The sequence below is a fragment of the Mya arenaria genome, chromosome 9, assembly GCF_026914265.1.
Source record: "Mya arenaria isolate MELC-2E11 chromosome 9, ASM2691426v1".
NCBI lineage: Eukaryota > Metazoa > Mollusca > Bivalvia > Myida > Myidae > Mya > Mya arenaria.
Window position 1 is genome coordinate 70,637,591 of NC_069130.1, and position 25,636 is coordinate 70,663,226.

The 25,636-nt window shown below is 36.3% G+C and overlaps 1 protein-coding gene across 1 annotated transcript; it reads left to right on the plus strand.

The window, feature by feature from the left end:
• The first annotated feature begins 122 nt into the window (after positions 1-122).
• LOC128245695 (28S ribosomal protein S22, mitochondrial-like) lies at positions 123-21,248 on the plus strand. The gene is made up of 8 exons (XM_052963920.1): positions 123-227; positions 7,780-7,958; positions 12,370-12,537; positions 13,293-13,445; positions 17,764-17,847; positions 19,213-19,358; positions 20,203-20,290; positions 20,916-21,248. Exons 1-8 carry the CDS (start codon positions 131-133, stop codon positions 21,099-21,101), a joined length of 1,101 nt encoding a protein of 366 aa, XP_052819880.1. The 5' UTR covers positions 123-130; the 3' UTR covers positions 21,102-21,248.
• The last annotated feature ends 4,388 nt before the right edge of the window (positions 21,249-25,636 follow it).

A 25,636-nucleotide genomic window follows, 5' to 3' on the forward strand; every position in this document is an offset into this window, starting at 1 on the left:
TGTAAATCAATCATTGATTAAAGCACAAAGTATTTAATTATTTATCTTAATTTGAATCATATTCTACTTAACATGAAAATAATACTTTTCGTCTACCTAAATATTAAGTTTGACTTTCAAGATGGCGTCCATGTGCAAAGAATTTTGCAAGTTGAAAGCACTTTTAAGAAATTCTTGCAAACACAAACCAGTTCCTTCATCGAAACTCTTTCACACATGCAAAAATGGTATAATTGTTTATGTGACATATCTTTTAAATATCATTTGATTCCTTTGAATTATTAATTGATGATTGCTATCATTTTTTCCTTCCCCACCCACCGGTTTAGATGCAACTAATACCCGGTCCATAGAATTACCGGAATCCCCTTATTACCGGAATCCACCGGAATCTACCATAATCTGATTAAATTATACCTAAATGTTGTTTGGGGATGTTTTTAAGCTTTAATATATGTAATGTACTAAGAGGTATACCTTTATAATCATATTTCCATATACAGAAAGTGACAAGGATTCCGGTAGTTTGCAGGTCGGATTGCCGATTATAATGATTTGACCAAGCTACCGGAATCCCCTGAGAAATAATAAATAAACTATACTTAAATGTTGTTTGGGGTGTTTTTAAGCTTTAATATATGTTATGTACTAAGAGGTATACCTTTATAATCATATTTCCATATACAGAAAGTGACAAGGATTCCGGTAGTTTGCAGGTCGGATTGCCAATTATAACGATTTGACCAAGCTACCGGAATCCCCTGAGAAATAATAATTAAACTTTACTGAAATGTTTTTGGTACCAAAATCTAATTTAAACTATACGTAAATGTTGTTTGGTGTATTTTTAAGCTTTAATATATGTAATGTTCTACGAGGTACACCTTTATAATCATATTTCCATATACAGAAAGTGACAAGGATTCCGGTAGTTTGCAGGTCGGATTGCCGATTATAACGATTTGACCAAGCTACCGGAATCCCCTGAGAAATAATAATTAAACTTTACTGAAATGTTTTTGGTACCCAAATCTAATTAAACTATACGTAAATGTTGTTTAGGGTATTTTTAAGCTTTAATATATGTGTTGTTCTACGAGGTACACCTTTATAATCATATTTCCATATACAGAAAGTGACAAGGATTCCGGTAGTTTGCAGGTCGGATTGCCGATTATAATGATTTGACCAAGCTACCGGAATCCCCTGTGAGACAGAATGACTAAATTTCAATACTGTTTTCTTTTTCAGATTTAACGTAGAATACAATAGGAGTATTTCAATTACGTTTTTGAAAATGATATTTTGTTGTATATTTGTGTCATGTTCTATCTATATATTTCTTTTTTCAATCTGAATGATGTTACTGTAGCTGGAAGGGAAGACCGCTAACACGTGACAATAGAGTACCAATAATACATAGATGGATGTCGGACAGAATCTGTTTCTTGATCCTTTATGATGTTATTCATGTTGAATGGGGAAAACAAATTCACCGATATAAATGAAAATTTATTTCTCGTAAACAATAAGAACAAGTCACATTTAATTCAAAACATAACCACGCGAATGAGGAAAAATAGTTTTTTCAACCCTGTCTCATCAAGATGAACTAAATCCGGGGATTCCGGTAGTTTGGTCATAACATAATCAGCGGTAAACTACCGGAATCCTTGTCACTTTTAGATTAAAACTCTTACTTCATTCTATATTCAAGCATTAACATACTTGAAACAGTATTGAAATTTAGTTATTTTACTAATTTTAGTAATTCACAGGGGATTCCGGTAGTTTGGTCATAACATAATCAGCGGTAAACTACCGGAATCCTTGTCACTTTTAGATTAAAACTCTTACTTCATTCTATATTCAAGCATAAACATACTTGAAACAGTATTGAAATTTAGTTATTTTACTAATTTTAGTAATTCACAGGGGATTCCGGTAGTTTTGTCATAACATAATCAGCGGTAAACTACCGGAATCCTTGTCACTTTTAGATTCAAACTCTTACTTCATTCTATATTCAAGCATTAACATACTTGAACTAGTATTGAAATTCAGTTATTTTAGTAATTCACAGGGGATTCCGGTAGTTTGGTCATAACATAATCAGCGGTAAACTACCGGAATCCTTGTCACTTTTAGATTAAAACTCTTACTTCATTCTATATTCAAGCATTAACATACTTGAATTAGTATTGAAATTCAGTTATTTTAGTAATTCACAGGGGATTCCGGTAGCCTGGTCAAAACATAATCAGCGGTAAACTACCGGAATCCTTGTCACTTTTAGATTAAAACTCTTACTTCATTCTATATTCAAGCATTAACATACTTGAAACAGTATTGAAATTCAGTTATTTTAGTAATTCACAGGGGATTCCGGTAGTTTGGTCATAACATAATCAGCGGTAAACTACCGGAATCCTTGTCACTTTTAGATTAAAACTCTTACTTCATTCTATATTCAAGCATTAACATACTTGAAATAGTATTGAAATTCAGTTATTTTAGTAATTCACAGGGGATTCCGGTAGCCTGGTCAAAACATAATCAGCGGTAAACTACCGGAATCCTTGTCACGTTTAGATTAAAACTCTTACTTCATTCTATATTCAAGCATTAAAATACTTGAAATAGTATTGAAATTTAGTTATTTTACTAATTCACAGGGGATTCCGGTAGCTTGGTAATAACATAATCAGCGGTAAACTACCGGAATCCTTATCCATATTCCTTAAATACAGACTTATACTCATTATAGTCATTGTATACTGACATGAAAACTACCGGAATCCCCGTACCCTTTCAGATAGTATGTACGTACATACGCTCATAATGATATATAATGGGTAGTAAATAATTAAAACACCTCCAAACACTTATATAAACTTATATAAACTAAAACAATATTAAGTTTTAAATTTAAGTTATTTCTCAGGGGATTCCGGTAGATTCCGGTGGATTTTGGTAGTTAGGGAGATTCCGGTAATTCTATGCACCCACTAATACCGGATGTTTCGTCACCTTTCCATTTCGTCTACCTTATTTTATAGTACAAAATGGGTAGTTGTTTCGTCAACATATTTTTACAGTTCGTCAACCTGATTATAAGTAGCAATTAATGCAACTATTATGTCCAATTTATTAGGTGTGAGCAAACACCAATTTAGGAAGAAAGGAATAATTTAGTAGACCATTTTATTGAATATTTTACCTTCTGATGTGTATGTTGACATGCGTAGTGTGTGAAATCGTTTATTACTTAAAACTGTGTTTTTGCATATTTTTTATTTAAAATAGCATTGTTAATAAATGAAGAAATCTTGGTGTTTAAAACTATTTAATAAATATAAACAGGATAGCATATATATTTTTAACTCAACAATCTCAAAAGTCATTTATTAGTTATTTATGCAACTTTAATAAACACAATATTTGACACATCATTTACACAACAATCACAATATATTTATTTATGTGACATACATGACTATGCATTTTTTTTTCACTTACAGTCAGATTATATGAAATTCATTGGCATATATATGACAAAGTCAATAATGAAAAATAAATGGGCATGAGTTAGATTCTGATTTTAATTCGTCATGTCACCGTCGTGTACGTCGTCAGAAGGAGTCGTTGGTCCCAGTCCCGCAATGTTGCTGATCGTCCGAAGTAGTTGGGTGGTGGTGAGCTCGTCCTCCTCGTAGCGGTCCCAGGCGTCGAAGAGTCGTCCATGAGTTGAAGAAAACTTCTTATGTTGGATGCGGGTCAGCAGATGTTCACTGACCAGGCGGATCTGCAGGTCGACCGTCTTGGATTCACTGCGGAGGAGGGGGACCAAGACATAGAACCCAAGGTTTGCTCTACCAGCTTTGGTATTGATGCGGCGATGCCACCCCTCGACGTCGTTGTTTGTTCTTATGTGTTCTCGGAACACAGACCAGTTCTCTGGTCGCCACATGGAACCGTTGATCCAGGTCCGCTCCACGTACTCGACGACCCGATAAACAGGACCGCCCACCTCTGCTGCTGTCAGTTTCAGTTGGCCAAACGCAGGGACGATGTGCTCGGTAGGCAGGTAGGGTAGTGACATAACCTTCCGAAGGAACTCAAACTCCCCCTTCTGGATGTAGGCAGTCGCCAGGCCCTCCCCTTGGATTTTCCTGTATATCCGTTGCGTCCAGTGGAAGACACAACCCTTTATTATGGTTCCTGGGAAAACTTCTCGGATTGCCTGCCATGTGGCGGCCTCGAAGTCCAGCATGAACCACTCCACCAAGGGCTGGCCTATGTGTCGTAGCAGACTTCTTCAGTACCTCTATGTAGTCGTGTTTAGTTCTTCGTGACATCAGTACGTAGACAAGTGGGACCTGCTTTGTGTCCTCACCCTTCTTTACAAAGCAGTGGATGGTGGCGAGCTGATAAAACGGATGTTTCACCAGCTTGAAGGTCCCGTCTATGAACCATCTCCTTGACTGTCGGAGGTGGTGTAGCTGCTGCTGCGTCGCGAAGATGATATGGCGCTGACCGTCGACCCGTATATCGTCAAGGATAAACTCCTCGCCGATGAATTCCCGCTCCAACTGGAATTCAAGGTCAGCTGGATCATCTGGGCGTTGCCGTCTGTGATGGTTTGCCGCTCGCGCCAAGTTTTCAGGCTTTGGTAGGCTGAAGTCATCTTGTGTCGTCATCTGCTTCATAACTCGCTCGACGATATTTGCTGTGGACTTGAAGACACGCTCCCTAGCGGCTTCCTTCACTTTCGTAGATATCTTTATCTTCTTGGCGGCACCGGGATCGGCCGGATGGACATGACCGACGATGCTTGGAGTGAACATATCGCCGAATTGCTTGACGCTTGCGGGGCAAGTCATCTTCTTGCTTCTTATACTGCACGTCCAGTAAGTGCGACCACCCTTGTTACGGCGAGCTGTGTATGTGTATCCGGCACTACTGACGAGCTTCCGGCCACCTCGCTTCCTGCCACCCTCTACGACCTCGAAAGTCACCGGTAAATCAGTGGGAACCTCTTTGTCTAGAGGCCTGTCCGGTAGCGACTCATCCAGTGGATGATGGGGTCGATCGAAGCTCCTGTTCGAGATGTCAAACGTCGGGTCTTCCAGGATACCATCAGCGGCGTTGGTGCTGATGGTGTCGCCGGCTACTTCGTCGGCGGCGGCTACTGTATTAGCTTCGTCATCTGCTCCTTCTTCTGCTACTTCGTCATCGTCATCGTCTGCTACTTCGTCGGCTGCTCTGATGACAAACGTTGTAGACAGCAGGCGTATCGGCGATGCACTGATGTTCATAGCCGGAAGAGTTATATCTATCGATGCCGTAGAATTGGACTGATCGTCGACATCCATTCGGCATTCATCACATTTCCATGCCAGATTTAGCTCATTTTTTACCATCTGTTGGTACTGCTGCGCAGATACCCCTGAATTGCATTTACGATGTTGCCAACGTTCACACACGTTGATGCATGCGAGCAGTTACTATTTTAGAGCAATGTACGCAGTTGGTTATAGAGGCCATGATTGGTGACAAAACAAGATCGAACATTGCTTTTAAGCAATCTGACTTATTGACATCCATCACTAAGATGGCAAACTGATAGAAACGTACAAACACAAGCCGATGTCTCATTAGCATTATCACATTAAAGCCCACACACACGCTGACACGTGCGATTAATTGGGTCATCAACTGTTTAAGCTAATTGGTTTCGCATAAATGTGTGAAATAGTTCTAAACAATTAAGTTGACGAAACCGCTAATAGGTGTGACGAAACATCTTGGCAATTTACTATATAGAACAAGTGTGACGAACTGGAGAGTTGACGAAACCTCCGTAATTCCATTTATTGTCCATATATGCAAAAGTGAATTAAGAGTTTTTTTTATATTTAAAAACAATTTGTGGAAAAAATACATATTTCAAATAAAACTTAGGGAATAATTGTTTTTTCAGCAATATTAAGAAGAAAATAACTAACTTTTGAAGTAGTCCACCTAAATGGCCGTCAACGAGTCTTTTGACGATTTTTTTACTATGGCAGACTCGTGACGTCCACCATTCCAGCAAAAAGGAGCAAGCGGTCCTTGCGCAGAGAATCCTCGCGGCTACAATTTTGAAATTATCTCCGTTATAAATTCAAATTTCTACGAAAATATTATTGCCTACTATTAAACACATATTTAGTTATGTCAGTATGCCCAAAAAACATGTTAAGTTATCATAAAACACTTACAAGTGTCGATTGTTTATCAAGTATAAATCTTGGAAAAAGCTGACTGGTTGTGTACATGTATAACGGTATTCGTGACCCATAATATATTAATGTGAAAATAACAACTCTAATGACAAATTAAATCCAGTTCCGATCACTGTCGGATAAAAATTGAACAACTTTGTCATTATTATTCAACATCAATGCATATTATTACAGTATATCATTTCGCCCGTTGTTATATGGTAGTGAGTTGTAGCGTTTCAGGTATACATAAGAAATGTCAAAATAATAAACAAGTATCCCTGATTGCTCATTATTGTAGCTAACTTTTGAAGCTGCACTCAAACTTGACTTGGAGGTTGGGCCTAACCAGTAGATGACCCCTATTGTTTTTGGGGGTCATCAGGCCAAAGGTTAAGGTCACAGCGACCTTGAATGGTTAAAGGTTGTCCGAGTGATAACTCGACAATGCCTGCACCAATGGCCCTCAAACTTGACTTTGAGGTTGGGCTGGACCAGTAGATGACCCCTATTGTTTTTGGGGGTCATCGGGCCAAAGGTCAAGGTCACAGTGACCTTAAATGATAAAAGGTCCGAGTGATAACTAGACAATGCCTGCACCCATGGCCCTCAATCTTGACTTTGAGGTTGGGCCTGACCAGTAGATGACCCCTATTGATTTTAGGGGTCAAAGGTCAAGGTCCCAGTGATCTTGAAAGCAAACTCGACAATTCCTGGACCTTTGGTCATCAAACTTGATATGAAGGTTGGGTCTGACCAGTAGATGAACTATCTTGATTTTAGGGGTCATCGGGTCAAGGTCACAGAAATCTTTAATGCTAAAAAGTTGACAAGTCTTCTCCCAGTGATATCTCAACAATGCCTGAACCTATGATCATCAAACTTGATATGGAAGTTGGGCCTGACCAGAAGATGGCCCTTATTGATTTTAGGAGTCATTTGGTCAAAGGTCAAGTTCACAGTGACCTTGAATGCGAAATGTTTCAAGAGATAACTCGACAATGCCTGCACCCATGGCACTCAAACCTGACTTGTAGTTGTGGCTTATCTGTAGATGACCCTTTGTGACTTTAGGGGTCATCGGGTCAAAGGTCAAGGTCACAGTAACCTTGAACGAAAAAAGCTTGTCTGTGTGATAACTTGTCAATGCCTGCACCCATGGCCCTCAAACTTGACATTTAGATTTTTGGTGACCAGCTGATGACTCCTATGGATTTTGAGGTCATAGAGTCAAAGGTCATGGTCATAACACACTCTATCCTCACACTTTGAATGGTCATAATCTTAACACTGCCTCAACGGCATCCAATGTCAGTGACAAATCGGCTGTCATTTCGGTCCCTGCATATTTCATTCAATTGTCCATTTAATCCTGACAACATGGTGCTCAGGGGGGCATAATGTTTGACAAACATCTCTTGTTACAAAATGAATGAATTATGTGATTTAATGCTGGAACTGTTTGGTATTAAAAACTTCTTCAGATAATTTTGAATGATCTCTTCTTTTACAGTTCTAACAGCAACACAGAAACCCACTCCTGATATTCTTTTGAAGTTTTTACATCCTGAAGTCACTGAGATTTTACAGCGTTTGACTGGAACACAGAATGACAATGTCGTACAAATGCCTGTTGCAGGCCGAAATAAATTTGTGAACTATGATCTTCTGTCTGATGAAGAATTAATGAAGGTTGGTACATTTAATGTTGTGCTTGGACAATGAAATCAGTGGTCAAAATTAGCACAAGCCCGCAACCCCTCCACTGGTAAAATGTATTTCGGGCTTGCTCAAATTCTGAATTTTATATAGCAGGGCTTGTTCAAAAAATTGATGCCAAGCAAAAGTATAATAATTCGGGCTTGTTGATCCGAAAGGCTAATTTCGATGACTGTGAAATGATGTGATTTTGTTAAATTTTTGACTCATCATAATGCAAATGTAATAACATCTAACCATCTATTTGTGAATGTAAAATAGAATTCAATAATTGCTGGTACTTTAAGATGTACCAGTATATATGTACAGTCAATATATACACCAGGAAAAAGTTATGAAATAGTTTGCTACTGTCCTCTGCGAAAGAAATTTTACTACAATTGTAATAGTGTAATTTATTAGAAAACAAGTTTTTCTGGTTCATTTTAAGATTTAATAATAATGATTTATGTTTATTAATGTTATAAGCTGAATTTCTGTTTAACCATTGAAACAGTTCCTGTCAATGTAACTGCTCTCCTTGTGGTACATTCACTATGTATGACATTTATATATGAGCCGCGTCGCGCAATTTAGGGCCTTCGGACATATTTCACTATTACAATGTTTTAAGGTATTTGAATGGCATGATATTTCAGGAAGATATTCTGAGAATTTCATGATGATATCACTTAAATTGCGTAAGTTACGTGTTTACAAGTGAGACCATGTATTGCGCATTTTGAATGCTAAATTTGACGTCATTCAAATGACGTCGTAACGAAAGTGCATTATTCAAATTACGTGCAAAATTATCGTATCAACATTGAAACTAGCTGATGATTTAAATTATTTTCTTATCACAGAATCTTTAAAGAACATAAATTAAGATAAAAATAATGAATCATTTTTAGCTCCACTGGCCGAAGGCCATGGAGCTTATGTCGTCACAGATTGTCCGTCGTGCGTGCGTCCGTGCGTGCGTCCGTGCGTGCGTGCGTGCGTAAACTTTTACTTTAAACGACATCTCCTCTGAAACTGATAAGCGGATTTTGACAAAACTTCACAGGAATGTTCCTTTGGTGGTCCTTTACCAAAATTGCTCAAATGGTTCCGGTCCATTGCACAATATGGCCGCCAGAGCTAAAAATAGCAAAATCTTTAAACGACATCTCCTCTGAAACGGTTCGGCAGATTTTGATGAAACTTGACAGTAATGTTCCTTGGGTGGTCCTTTATTAAAATTGCTCAAATGGTTCTGGTCCATTGCACAATATGGCCGCCACAGCTAAAAATAGCAAATTCTTTAAACGACATCTCCTCTGAAACGGATAGGCAGATTTTGATGAAACTTGACAGAATTGTTCCTTGGGTGGTCCTTAACCAAAATTGCTCAAATGGTTCTGGTCCGCTGCACAACATGGCTGCCAGGGCAAAAAAATAGAAAAACCTTTAAAGAACATCTTCTCAGAAACCAATGATCAGATTTTGATGAAACTTAACAGAAATGTTCCTTGGATGGTCCTTTATCAAATTTGCTTCAATGGTTTCGGTCCACTGCACAAGATGGCCCCCAGAGGTAAAAATAGAAAAACCTTTAAACGACTTCTCCTCAGAAACCGATGATCGTATTGCAATGAAACTTGACAGAAATGTTACTTGGGTAGTCCTTAACCAAAATAGCCCAAACAGTTCTGGTCTGCTGCACAACATGGGCACCAGAGCTAAGAATAGAAAAAAACGTTAAACTACATCTTCTCAGAAACCGATTATCAGATTTTGATGAAACTTTACATAAATGTTCATCGGGATGCCCTTTAACCAAAATTGCCCAAATGGTTCCGGTCCGCTGCACAACATGGCTGCGAGAGTTAAAAATAGAAAAACCTTTAAGGACTTCTCGTCCGCAGTCTTCACGAAAAACATTTTAACCTACTAGCCAGTTGGACTAGCATAATGGCATATTTTACTAGTCTGAATGACAATCTAGTAGTCCGACTATTTCGCCACATTATAAAACTGTATGCTTGAGGTAAATACCTATTTCAATTGAGCAGCTTGCAGTTTGAGTAAACATTTCTTTATTATGATGCTCATGCAGTGATAGGGAGTGACATCCTTCTGTTGGGAATAGTGCTCCTTGTTTTTCAGAACCTATGGGTACTATGTAAAAACAAAAGGCATCTTGCTTGAATAGACTGTAATAATATCAACATGGTTAGAAAAGAAATGCCATGCTTAATAGCTTTGATTACATTTTACTACTGAATTACCTCCCTTTAATAGAAAAAAAAATAATGTCTTAATTTTTCACGTATAGCATCTTTAAATAATTTTTAAACAATAATAATTTATGAGTAAACATATAAGCATAAAGTTCTCACAAAAAGATCAATTTAAAAACCTTACATTTATACATAGGAAAGTATATATAGACTGAACATTAATTTTCGTTTAAGTGACATTCTGAAAGTTTATGAAACAGCTATTTTTAGTAACTTAAATGGCCGAAAAGTGTAAGTGAAACACCAAGTCGATTCTATCTCGTCAGTTCTTGTTCAGGTTAGATATTTGCTTCATAATCTATTCAGATTAAATGTTTATTAATTGTTTAACTTTTAAGCATTATTTGGGGTCGATATTTATAGTTTAAAGGAAAAACTTATATCTTAAACAGCGACAACGTGTCGCGAGTGGCAAAAGACCCGACATCACATCAGAAGTGAAAAAAAGATGGTCTTATGCAGGACTAAGTGGATGCGTGTTGAATGCTGCTTGTATAAATATATTTTGATAATCAGTAACTAGTGATTAAAATCGATATCACTTAAGTTAAAAACTAAAAAGACAGTAAATGCTTATATTACTTCAAGTTGAGGGTTCTTTTCTGTTGTTGTTGGTTCTTGTCGGTTTTTAGTGACAGCGATTATTCGGAACTTCTCGTCGATTTCCAGATAATTTCCCGCGGAAAAACAAGCATGGCTGCGAAAAGAAAACGTGAAAATGACTCGGTAACGGGTTATTTAAAAGACGTGTCGCCATTCAAAGTCGCAAAAAACAATAATAAACGTCTCCATTTCCATTTGGAAAACAATGGTTTGTAATTTTTAGCTCGCCTGTCATATGACAAGACAAGATTACATGTTAGTCAATCTTCAGTCCACAAATTGCCTGCGTCACAATTTTGACATAATCTTTATGAGACTTAATAACAAGGGTCATCTCAACAAAATCTTTGACAAAATGGCCCAAATGGTTCTGTTCCGCTGCACAACATGGCAGCCAGAGCTAAAAAAAGGAAAAACCTTTACACCACTTCTCCTCAGAAACCGATGATCAGATTTTGATGAAACTTGACAGAAATGTTCCTTGGGTGGTCATTAACCAAAATTTGTTAAATGGTTCCAGTCCACTGCACACCATGGCTGCCAGAGCTAAAAAATAAAAAAACTTTATACGACTTGTCGTCGAAACCGATGACCTTTTTTCGATAAAACTTGACAGAAATGTTTGTTTGGTGCTCCTTTACTCAAATTGCCCAAATCATTTCGGTCCACTGCACAACATGGCAGCCAGAGCTATTAAAGTAAAAAAATTTTTTATATAACTTCTCCTCAAAAATTGATGATTGTATTTCTATGAAACTTGACGAAAATGTTCGTTAGGTGGTCTTTGCTTGAACCTTTTGGCCAGTGGAGCACAGGCACTGATGTGCCTCTTGTTGTATTTTTAATACATTTGGCCGTTTTAAACACAGACTATCAACCCAGTCAAAATATGTCAGGACAAAATCCATGGTTGCCATGGAAACATGAGTTAATCAATGGTCATAAATTGTCGAGAAAATGATGCACCAATGACAAACCTTAGAGAGAAAGAAGTCGGGAAGAAATTGATTTACATAGGAAAAATCCTTATTTTTGGCATTTTTTATTAATGATTATTTCATTTGTAATAATTATGTCCGAAGGCCCAAAATCGCGATTGCTTGTGAATGTGATAAAGTCTTCAGTTTTGATAGCATCTTAACCAAACTTATACATTAACTCTTGAAATGATCAGAATTGCTTTTGTTGCAAAGTAAAAATTTACAGTCTAAGGGGGAAAACCTGTATTCAGTCAGTGTAGTGTTTTTGAGTTTTTTTTCACTCCCTTGGCTTTGTTTAACAGGTTAAAATCACATTTAAAGAGAGACGACCTTTACTGACTTTGTGCAGTAGGTTTTCTCCCTTGTCTTGTGAAATATCAGTATGTTGCCTGTTACCCAACTGTACATACATTCTCTGGATTGAAAATGACAAAAAGAATCATGCCTGTAGAGCATAGGCCCATGCTCTTGTAGAGTAAGATATGAGGCTTCTTGTATAACAAAATAGTATTTTGCAATAATCGTTCTCTCCAACAGGAAAAGGAGCGAGCAGAAAGCCTCACAGAGCGACGTATGCAGATGCCCCCGTACATGAGTGAGAGAGTATTGCCAAGCAAACCTCTCTTAAAAGACCCACAGATCGCACCGGCATTAGACTCCAAGTATGTGTTCATAGACATCTCAGCGAGGTCAAAGCGAATACCAGTAAGTACAGGCTGTAATGTTGCACACGCTGTTGTACATGTTGCCCCCTAAAACCCATGTCTAGCCACACAACATTAGCCTTATATATATATGTTTATTACGGTATGCTTACCTGATGCAGTGTGACTAGGGATCATACAAATTGTGATATGATAAAGCCAGAAAAGTGACTTTGGTATAATAACAATCGTAAAAAACTTCACTGTCATCTCAAATAGGGAAACATTCATTGTACATTGAGCATTTTAGCCTTAACCCTGATATTCCAAGGTAACCAGAGAAAACAAATCAATGTTACAAAAAGAGTGGTAAATGCAGCATGAAGCCTCTCCACTTTAAAATTGTATCTAATTTTGATAAGTTGTCAAGGGGTTATCTAAAGGCAAGTTCATACGTTCTAGTTTAAGAATTGATTTGTTAATAGTATTTCTTGGATAAAAATGGATAAAAACAATAAACATTTGGCCTTGACCGGACCAAGAATGTAACCAACTTAATAGTATTAATACAGTGTGCTACTGGTCAATGAACATAGTAGATATATCGAAATGTAAAGGAAATAGCCCATGTTTTCATTGGACAATAAATTTGATGAACAATACAGAGTGAGTTATTGAATTAAGGATCAGAATAAATAAGGATCATATTGAATATGGCCCCCAGCCCCGGTATGTACAAGTTAAAGAAATCAGTCAAAAATCATAAGTTGTGCTTGTTTGTTTTCGCATAACTTATGACTTGTTGACATTTACCAGATGAAACACGCCCGCCCTGTTGTTGTACGCCATGAGAATGGAGACCTGTGTGTAGCTGATCCAGAGATTCATGACCGTGTGGTGCGCACCTACCTGCTGGAGCCAGGCCAGGAGGTTATTCCACCAACACTCTTCCAGGACAAACATCTTAAGGTACGACGTTGTGCAATTATTTACTGTTTTTACAAATTTTGGTCATTTGATTAACAGTGAGGGAAACTTGTTTGACCAACTTAGTAGTACAACCTTGCAAAATTTTATTGAGACTGGTAACAATTTGGCCTTCTTAACTATCAACAAAGAACAATAATTATTAGGGATGGCAACGAGTACCCGAGTACTCGATCGAACGTCCGAGTACTCGGGTACCAAATCACTACTCGAGTACTCGGAAAAAAAAAAATCTATAAAAATCACCAAATACACGATTTACAGACAAAATATCAGATCTGGTTAGTTGCCAATAGGACAATTTACAGTCCCTCTAATCCCCGCTGTGTATACAATTGACCTCAATCAATTAGTTGACAGTTGTTGTGATAGTTGCAAACTGTCAACAAAGGACCCCTATTTCAAATTAGCACTGATGTCAATTAGCGAAGTTTTGATAGCGGTACTTTCACCTACACAATTCTTTTGTATACCAATTAGAGACCTTTCACCAAACAATGGACGCTAACGAGCGAAAGAGTATCGACCGTTACGAGAATTGATTTCTAAATTGGCGTATTTTAACTATTTTTGCAATGATTATCACAATTGATTGGATGATATTTTAAATCGAGAATTATGAATATGAATGAGGTAAACAACAATTACACAGTAAAAAAAATAATTTGTAGAATAAACAACTAAAGAATAAAACAAATTAAAAGCGAGAAACAACATTTAATTTCTTTTTATATCATTTTTTGTTAAAACACATAAAGAAAGTTTACTTTAAAGGTGAAAATGACCAATAATACGAACAATGCACAATATACGCCATTAACGATACATGTATACACAATCTTGTCTTCGCGAACACATATTCAATTTTTCCGAGTAATCGAGTACCCGAGTACTTGATCGAACGATCGTCCGAGTACTCGAGTATTAATTTTACTACTCGTTGCCATCCCTAATAATTATGGAAATTAAGTTTTCAGTCAGAGAAATTAGGCAGTCATTCACGATGTCTTTGTTTTAGAATCAAGTATTTTCATCATTTCGATGTCAGTGTCATTGATAGTGTGCAAATTCATAAATGTTGGCCATTACTTTAAACTAGGGATGCAAACGAATGGCAAAATTGATATTCGAATATTCGGTAATTCTTTCGATCGAATATTCGAATATTCGTTTACCGAAATCAATATTTTGGAAGATGTAGTAAACTACTATTATTATTCGCTTAAGTAATAGCCGGGGCAATTTGACCGTATTTGTCGTAGCGGCGGACCCCGATTTTCTCCAAATATGCCTTTGAAATTTCGCAATTTTCAGGAAGAAAAAAGAATATATTATAAACAGACAAACAACACAATCAAATAATTTTAATTCCGCTGCCTTTATATGTGTAAACAATGTGAAATTAGCTGTCCCAGAGTCCTAGTACAATAGCGTTTTGCGCCAACAGAGGGTCTTTCCATAGGACAAGCAGCCTCGTTCTGAGATTGATCTTTAAATTGACTAAATGTAACTATGGAAAACCCAAACCAACTCGGGAACAAGTAAAAAAATAAAACGAAAACCTATCTGGATTTGACTCATCCGGTGTTCAACAATGGAGGAAATATATCATAAAACGCTATACTATACATTTACATTTTAAAGCGCGAACGTTGTATCGAAACATGGAATACAATTTAAAGCACATATATGTAACAACATTACTGTAGCACATGGCATTCATATCATCACGGCGATTTGAGCTATGTTGCCCAGCTTAATTTGCAGCCAGGACAAAACATTGGTGTTTAAACGTTAAAGCCAATTCCTAGTCAGTTATTGTAAAAGTAAGGGGACTTTTTACGGTACCCGACGATATGTCCCTTAATGACATATGACACGTGTTTAGTGTATTGTCATCACATTCACACCTCTGGCATTAGGGGCCAGTCGTTGTAAAAACAAAACAAACAAACTTTCTTTATTGAGAATTAGTATCATTACTCTTTTTCCGAATATTCAAATACCGATTTTGACATTCGAATACCAAACGTTTGATCGAATATTCGTTTGCATCCCTACTTTAAACCATTAAAATATGAACATGAAACTGATAGTCATTGTACACTATGATAAACATAAATGTGTTACTTAAAGGCACTCGCTCATGGTTTGTAAAATGCACTTTTTACAAAACTTTTTTTTTTTTTATACATACGAGGGTATAGCCAGAAGTATGTGGAATTGCTTAATAAAATCAACACATTTTAACATATTTCAACGAACGTCAGCTCGCTATATAATCTATTTCAGCTGTAAATGACATATAAAATTTCAAACTGATACAATGTAAAGGAAACTACAGCTTTTTCATTAACATGAGGTCAGTATAGCCCCCGCAGTTCAAACGTCAGAATCTGACGTCAACGTCATAACTTCTCAAAGTAAGAGCCATTCGCCGCAATACAACGGCGATGTCTCGCTACCCACTGCCGGTAAATGTCACTGAACCACTCTGACTTGTAAGAATACTGGCGTGTCTGAGCTTTACTCTGTAGTTCCTGAAAGTCATTAAGTTTCCGAAATAGGGCTAAATCGCATGGTGCTAGGTCCGGCGAATAAGGGGTGTGTGGAAGGATCTCCGCTTCAAGCTGGGTTGTCGCGGCAGTCTGGGCCTCCTCCGGTCTATGCGCTGGTGCATTATCCTGGTGGGGAATCCACCCATCTTGCAACGCCTGTGGTCTCTTAAATGCCATCGCCCTGTACAAGTCAGGCCTCAAAACCTTAAATGGAGAACACAACTGAGGCTTATAACATAAATTAATGCATTTGTCACGTTTTGCGTACTTCATTAAATATTATAATTAAAACTTAAAATTAAAACTAACACTTATTCAATCCCATATTTTTAATCATAAACTTTTTTTAAACATTGTTTTATACAGATTTAATTAAGAACTAAATATTGATAAAAATGAATTTTGTTATATATCACTTTACCTTAGAATAGAAAGCACCCTTCACAGATTGGCCCTGCGGAACTGCATGGAGTAGAATAACACCGTGCACATCAAAGAAGACAATGAACATATGCTTTCCTATCGTGCGGGATGATCGTGCCTTCTTCGGAGGCGGGGAACCGATAGTCTTCCATTGACTGCTTTGCTGTTTTTCTCAGGCTCGTAATAAAACAGCCAGGTTTCATCGCAAGTGACTATATTCTCAAGAAAACGGTTTCCTTCCTTTTCGTACTGAGCTAAGAATCGGTGTGATTCCCCTACTCTTTTGCTCATCTCATGTTCTGTCAGCAGCCGTGGAACCCAACGCGCACTCACTTGACTCATTTTCAAACTGTCTTTCATTATCCTCTGTACCGACCCATAACTCATGTCCAACATCTTGCATATTTCATAAAGAGTGACTCGACAATCAGCGTCAACGATGTTTTTCAGGGCCTCGACTTCACTCTCCGTAGTTTGTGAAACTGGTCGCCCAGACCTCACGTCGTCATAAATGCTGTCCCGCCCCTCACTAAATGGCTTGTGCCACTTGTACACGAGCATTCGCTTCACTGGAGTTTCACTCGATGCTTCATTCATCAGTTTAAGTGTTTGCGATGGAGTTTTTCTTAGGTTCACACAGAACTGTATCACTGCCCGTTTTTTCAATCTGTCTTCTGGCATCATTTTAAACAAAACTTAACTATACCGTTCAGTCTAAAATTCTTCCTTTGAAATAAATAAACAAACAAACGCACTGACTTAAAACTTCACGTCATCACACGTTATTGATGTCACGTCAAATGTGCAAACTTTCGCGCCATTTTACTGGTTTCAATGTGAGTGGTCAACAAAACAAGATATTGTCATGGGTTATTTTAGCAACTGCGGAGGAATGCGCGACCACCTGTTTCCATAGTGATCACTACGTTGTCGTAATAACATGCTATACGATGAAACTCACATTCCTAATTTCAAATTACCTGATTATTATTGTATGAAAGTTTTAACGATATTCTGCGCTGCGTATTGTTTTCATTTTATCAAGCTTTTCCACGAACTTCTGGCTATGCCCTCGTAATAAAGTGTGGCAAATAAATAGTTGTGTTAAATGAAAGATACTGACAGCTAGAACCCTTCAGCAAAATTTCAATGTTGATATTTGCTCAGATATTGCTTTGAAGACAACAATTTTGAATACTGTTATTAACGGGATTCAGCAATTTACTGAAGTGTGATTGGTTGATTGACATTATCTTATGATTTGATCAAACTATTCTTAAGGTCAAAATACTATGTACAGTACAAAAATCTATTTACAGGAGTTGTTGCAGCCAGAGAAATACCTGTATCTTCTGGACTTGGCTTGTAGCCAGTTTGAACCGGATAATCCAGAATTTATACGGGTTCGTACTTAATTTGCATTTCAACAATCTTTGTTCGATTCAATTTAACATATTTAATTTAAAACAGACAGTTTCACATTCTAAGTACATGTGATTTCGTGTTTTGTCCAATGCTCCACTCTGCTAGACAGTTATGCTTTTCTTTTTTTAAGTTCATTATATTCATATTAAAAATGATGTTTGTATGAATAGATAACTATGGTGCGGAGAAACCACTAAGGCATTAAGAATATTATATACATGTACATCATAAAGTGAATGATAAATATTTTTTGACAGGGAAGTATTAATCCCAAATATCAAATCACTTATCATAAAGTTTGTTTGATATGAAATACTTGCCTTTAATTTCAAACAAAACATTGATTGGTTTCCATAATGTTGTTAACTGGGTATGTCAGGTAAAGGAATTCTCCCCAATACTGTGATCAACAACACTGGTATACCCCACTAGCTCGATTAGACAAAAAGCTTGATTAGACAAAAAGCAGGGAATAAAGTGTAGTGATACATTTCTTCACAAAGGCTTTAAGAGCAATGTCAAGATATCACTGTCTGAAAATAACAGAAAATTTTATCTTTAAATGAATGCTAATTCGCATACCATTTTTTCATATTGAAGAATGGGGACAAAATGTAGTAACTACCTTAATATTGGTAGAAGGACTTACTACAGTCTGACAGGCTCCCCTCGAAATTGTTGACATTTCTTGAACTTTATATTGGTATTGACCAAATTTCTTCATTGCAAACTTGTGGCTGTACCATCACATCTTATTTTACAAGATTTGCTATATCAATATCAGTTGGCACTTGTGACAGGTGTATTACCAGACTAAATTAATTTAAGCAATCATTTCAGCATGAAATCGACCATGTTAATCTAATAAGCAGGTTTTGGCACTTGGGTATCTTGTGTATGAACTGAAGGCATTAGAAGTTACCCTTCTTAATCATTAACCTTTAACTCAGGTCATCTCACTGACTTAAAATGCAAGCTCAGTGTGTATCGGATGAGTATCAGTGGGCGGACCTTTAAACACCTGCGAAAGTTGAAATTCTTAATGATTAAGCCTAGTTCTTAATGATTTGCTTAACTGCAATTTCATTGGCTGTAAATGTAGGTTGTATTCTTATAAAGATTATTAGAACAGATCGAAAATAAATTTTACTAATCTTTAAGACATTTTCTTCCGAGTATATACGTATCAACCTGAAAATCCACCTCACCATGGGAGATGTCAAGATTCTTACATTACAAAAATCAGTAATTTGAATCCTGTTGTTAGAGTTAATGTGCACAACAATAACTGATACGCTGGTTGTTCAGACACATGTTATGAGCTTGATGTTCTCAACCTTCAGATAACTCATCTTATTTATGATCATGCTGCCGCCAATGAGAATTTCCGAGTGCTTGAGGGGACGCGGTTCTTCGGACCCCTGGTATTCCACCTTGCTGTGAAGGACAAACTAGAGCCGCTACTGGTGTATTATATACAGGAAGATAGGTGAGAAAACAGTGACCCAGTCGGGTGATAGAATAAGCATTATTTGTGTTAACATGTGAGTTAGATTTGTGGTCACCAAGCGGGTTTCCTCCAGTTACTCAAGATTTCTCCACAACACAAGACCACACTCACTCATAAAATCATGCCAACATGAGTGATTTATATAATTTTGTGTTAACTTGTTTACCAATCGTTTTAAATTAACTTGTGTAAACTGAATTGATGGTGCAAGAAAATATTTTTCTTGATATTATTATGACCAACATTGGGCAATCAGACCTAGCGATGATTTTTAAAGCTAAATTCAATTCATGGTTAAATGTGTTCTTAAATATTGTACTTGTGTATTTTATCACATGTATAACTCGTGACAAATGGCCTTTTAATTGTCAAAATATGACCAATTTCTAAACTTGGAACATTTTGATTCAAACCCTTCAAATGTTGGCCACTATGTTAATATACGCATGTAATTTCGGACAAGTTTGATAGCCAGCAGTTTTTCATTTAGTAATTCCTGAGTTTTACCGCCTTAAAATGTCAAAATTTGACCATATTGTGCTTGTTAATAGTTTGCTCTCTGACTTCCATCATCTACCATTTTATTCTCACCAAAATTTGGTCTAAATGTTAATTGGCACAACATCTCAAACAAGTTTGAAAACCAGGAATGTGGCTTTCAGGAACCTCCAAGTAATGGCTGTGCGAACTTTGTTCCAAATACATTTACTCTTGTTAAACAGTCAGAGACAAGAGTTGGAATCTGCTTGTGATCTTCATGGTAAGTTCCCTGTATAACCCATACTCTGAACAACTACATTTGTGTTATGGTAATATTTTACAGGCTGATGGAGACAAGGGATACAATACATCTAGGACAGTTGGTCCGCAATGAGAAGTTAACAATGGGCAGTGTGTTCACCGTGGTACAGGTATGTAGTCTACACCTCAAGACAGGACTTGAGAATAGGAGCTCTTTTAGCAGTGAGCTTAGGTCATATTTTCCTTCAAAAAATATATATATACCACCTTCATGGTAGGTTACTTTTTCTGGTCTTGAACCTGACTTAATTCTTTTCTCAAGACACATTTTTTTTCTTTTCACAAATCTTATGTTGGTCTGGTGGTTGGGTTAAAGTTCAGAATCCGGCCCAAATTTCTCAAAACATCTTGAGACCCTTATAACAGGCTGAAGCTAAGCTCACTAGTTTTGTTTAGGTATAATTTGCTCAATATCCACATTCTTAACAGTTTTTGGACTTCAAAAGGAAATTATCTTTATGCTCACCACCATAAGCCATGTTTTATTTAGTAAAATCACAATTACCGGGTAAGTATGAAATTTGGCTTGATGAAATAAGCTACATGTATTTAAGCTTGTAAGCCTGGTTCTAATTGGAGCTGATGCAGATCATATTTTCCAGCCATGTCTTGAGAGACATTCCCAGGGATGAGGAAAAAACCATGATGCTATTATAATCCCATATTTAATGATCACATATATATCGCCTCGATTGTCAGAGCTAGTTTTATCAGCTATGTTATATACATTTTCAGGCATATGTAAAAGACCAGGTTGAGAATGCCTACAGCGTGATACAGACTCAGTCAGTCATGACCCCAGCCACCAAGACTGAGGAAGAGCAAAGACTATTTGAGGATAAAATTAACAACCTAGAACTGCTACAGAACACATTGAAAGAGTACACAAGAAAACATTCAAGCATGACTAATGCAGCCTGAGGATGGATTAATGACTTTTGAGTGTAGATTTAGTCATACACCTTTTTGATGTCATGCATCTCTGTGCAAAAACATTAAAAACAATAGGGAAAGACATTTTATTTTACCACATATTGATGAAGTTAATAATAAAATGCTTATTTCATGGATGGTTCTTAAATTTTATTATAAAATGAATATTACTGGAGATGGGGTGATTGCGTTACCGTTATCTATATATATTATAATTACAGCGTCATTTGAATTTCAAGGCCTCAAACTTCCAACAGTTTTCTGATGTTTTCCCCATTAATGCATACAATGATCAAGAAAACTGTAAATAAACATGCTTTGTTGTCTTATTAGACCTGCTCATATATTGTATCATTTTATTGTTGTCGTTTTTTGTGATGGAAAAGTAATGTGACATCCAGCTTCTTTCAGCGCACTTAACTTAAACCTCTACAACTCAAAAATCATTTAAGATATTTGAATAATCTTTTGTACATTACATTGATTAAGCAATACTTCGTTATAACAGGATAATAAAAGATAGAATCTATCTATGATACCCTCTGCTTCACGAAGTAAAAATCACACGTACGATCCTGTTTGTCAAGTTCCTGCTTTCGTGTCGTTTAAATATCGTTTTTAATGTCATAGTGATGGTTGGATTTGGTATAATTCTGCAATAGTGACCATTGGATGACAACATGGGTCTCTAGCGTCAAGATCAAGGTCATCGTGCATGTCACTTCAGTGTTGAACAAAATGGACATGTTCTTTGAAATTCAAGAAAATACTCAAACCGGTCAGTTTTTATTCTTAAATGAGCAACGCATACAAATGACCGAAACTAATCCACAGCTGAATAATGTGAGTTTGGTAGAATTATCCTACAATAGGTTTCTGCCTCATCTTTTTGCTTATGAAGCATCAAGACCTGTACTTCGTACGACATCGCCCATATATGTGTTCAGTTCTGATTACTGTAACAACCAACCAGGCATTTAATAACATACTGTTAACTTAATTAATTGTTGTTTACGATTAAATGACAATTCTGTATATTTATTTAAACAGTGGCGCACTTGTTGCATTTATTTCATGAATTGTCATGTGACCAGTTAAACATTAATGCACAGCTGCATTTGGAGTATATTCCTCACAGCTGTAGTATGGACCGCATTTAATCTAACATTGCAACACAGGTGATAAACAATTACAACACAAGCGATAAACTATTACAACACATGCAATACACCATCACAACACCAGTGATAAATAATTACAACACAAGTGATAAACAATAACAAAACAAATGATAAACAATTACAACACATGTGATAAACAATTACAACACATGTGATAAACAATTACAACACAGGTGATAAACAATTACAAGACAGGTGATAAACAATAACAACACAGGTGATAAACCATTACAACACAGGTGATAATCTATTACAAAACAGGTGATAAACTATTACACTACAAGTGATAAACTATAACACCACAAGTTATAAACTATTACACCACAAGTGATAAACTATTACACCACAAGTGATAAACAATTACAACACAAGTGATAAACAATTACACCACAAGTGATAAACTATTACACTACAAGTGATAAACTATTACACCACAAGTGATAAACAATTACAACACAAGTGATAAACTATTACAACACAGGTGATAAACTATTACACCACAAGTGATAAACAATTACAACACAAGTGATAAACAATTACACCACAAGTGATAAACAATTACAACACAAGTGATACACAATTACAACACAAGTGGTAAACAATTACACTTCAAGTGATAAACTATTACACCACAAGTGATAAACTATTACACCACAAGTGATAAACCATTACACTACAAGTGATAAACAATTACAACACAAGTGATAAACAATTACACCACAAGTGATAAACAATTACAACACAAGTGATACACAATTACAACACAAGTGGTAAACAATTACACTTCAATCGATAAACTATTACACCACAAGTGATAAACAATTACACCACAAGTGATAAACAATTACAACACAAGTGATAAACAATTACACCACAAGTGATAAACTATTACACTACAAGTGATAAACTATTACACCACAAGTGATAAACAATTACAACACAAGTGATAAACTATTACACCGCAAGTGATAAACCATTACACTACAAGTGATAAACTATTACACCACAAGTTATAAACAATTACAACACAAGTGATAAACAATTACACCACAAGTGATAAACTATTACAACACTGGTGATAAACCATTACACTACAAGTGATAAACTATTACAACACAAGTGATAAACTATTACAACACAGGTGATAAACCATTACACTACAAGTGATAAACTATTACAACACAGGTGATAAACCATAACACTACAAGTGATAAACTATTACACCACAAGTGATAAACAATTACAACACAAGTGATAAACTATTACAACACAGGTGATAAACTATTACACTACAAGTGATAAACTATTACACCACAAGTGATAAACAATTACAACACAAGTGATAAACTATTACAACACAGGTGATAAACCATTACACTACAAGTGATAAACTATTACACCACAAGTTATAAACAATTACAACACAAGTGATAAACAATTACACCACAAGTGATAAACTATTACACTACAAGTGATAAACTATTACACCACAAGTGATAAACTATTACACCACAAGTGATAAACAATTACAACACAGGTGATAAACCATTACACTACAAGTGATAAACCATTACACTACAAGTGATAAACTATTACACCACAAGTTATAAACAATTACAACACAAGTGATAAACAATTACACAACAAGTGATAAACCATTACACTTCAAGTGATAAACTATTACACCACAAGTGATAAACTATTACACCACAAGTGATAAACAATTACAACACAAGTGATAAACAATTACACCACAAGTGATAAACTATTACACTACAAGTGATAAACTATTACACCACAAGTGATAAACTATTACACCACAAGTGATAAACAATTACAACACAAGTGATAAACAATTACACCACAAGTGATAAACTATTACACTACAAGTGATAAACCATTACACCACAAGTGATAAACTATTACACCACAAGTTATAAACTATTACACCACAAGTGATAAACTATTACACCACAAGTGATAAACTATTAAAACACAAGTGATAAACTATTACACCACAAGTGATAAACTATTAAAACACAAGTGATAAACAATTACAACACAAGTGATAAACAATTACAACACAAGTGATAAACCATTACACTTCAAGTGATAAACTATAACACCACAAGTTATAAACTATTACACCACAAGTGATATACTATTGCAATACAAGTGATAAACCATTTACAACACAAGTGATAATTTATTACAACACAAGTTCTATACTATTACACCACAATTGATAATAATAGTATTTGCAAACTTAGTATTTGAATGTAATCATAATAATGCCGCGCTTCACGTGCGCAATTATAAATTTCACATTCTGAAACAATAAGTAATAATTAAAAAGCTCATTTGATGAAAAGGGTATCCATTGCACAATTGGCTGTCGTAATTTGTTTGAAACGACCAAAGAACACTTCACGACAACCAGTGCAGGAAGAATATTCTCTGCTGACTATTCTGACTTCAAATGACGGCTGTGTCACGAATATAGACCTCATTTGAGTAATTTGTTACTGATTTGTAAAGAAAATTACAATAGCAGCTGCCTAAATTAACGAACAATTTCAAACGATGCTTTCCGTGTTTCCCTGGTTTGTATCATATACATATATATATATATATATATATATTTCAATCCTCATTACCATCATCTGACGACACTCTTGAACTTCGACGTCATGTCCGACATGACTGGTGTTAATTTGCTATCAATTTTGATATAATCATTTTGATAAATACCGAACACTTTCCAGAGGCGGATCTTTTTGACTGGCGCCCTTCCCTCAGATTTTTTTTTGGTTCAACGTATTTAGGGTTACTTCCCCAAGATATTTTATTTACAATTATTGTCGGAAATGGTGCATTTTGGCTTATTTTATTACTTTTTTTCTACGCGCACCAATCCCCTCGCCATGTATCTGCTTGTGCCGTCATTTAAATACCAATTCATACTGCGCAGATATATGAGAGGTCTCTGAAACCATGTAGGCACAAAACGATTGCTGTTAAACAAAATGTTTACCAAGTAATGACCATCATGCGGTGTTCGTATCTGTCAGTCTTACATAGCATAAGCACATACAAGTAATATTCTGTTAGAGCATCCTCTTTGTTCTCCTCACGTGCCAATTAGCGGCGTTATTCATTGGCATAAAATCCACTGATTCCTTATATATTGCATTGGCCATGGGAATATTTCCTTTCATCTCGAAGCAGTGACCAATAAGGTTTGCAACCGTCTCTGGGTAGTGTAACTGATCTCTAAATTCCTCAGAAAAAGCATCTACAAGGTTTTCCAGAGCCTGCCTCTGTTTTGTCCTTAGCCTAAGG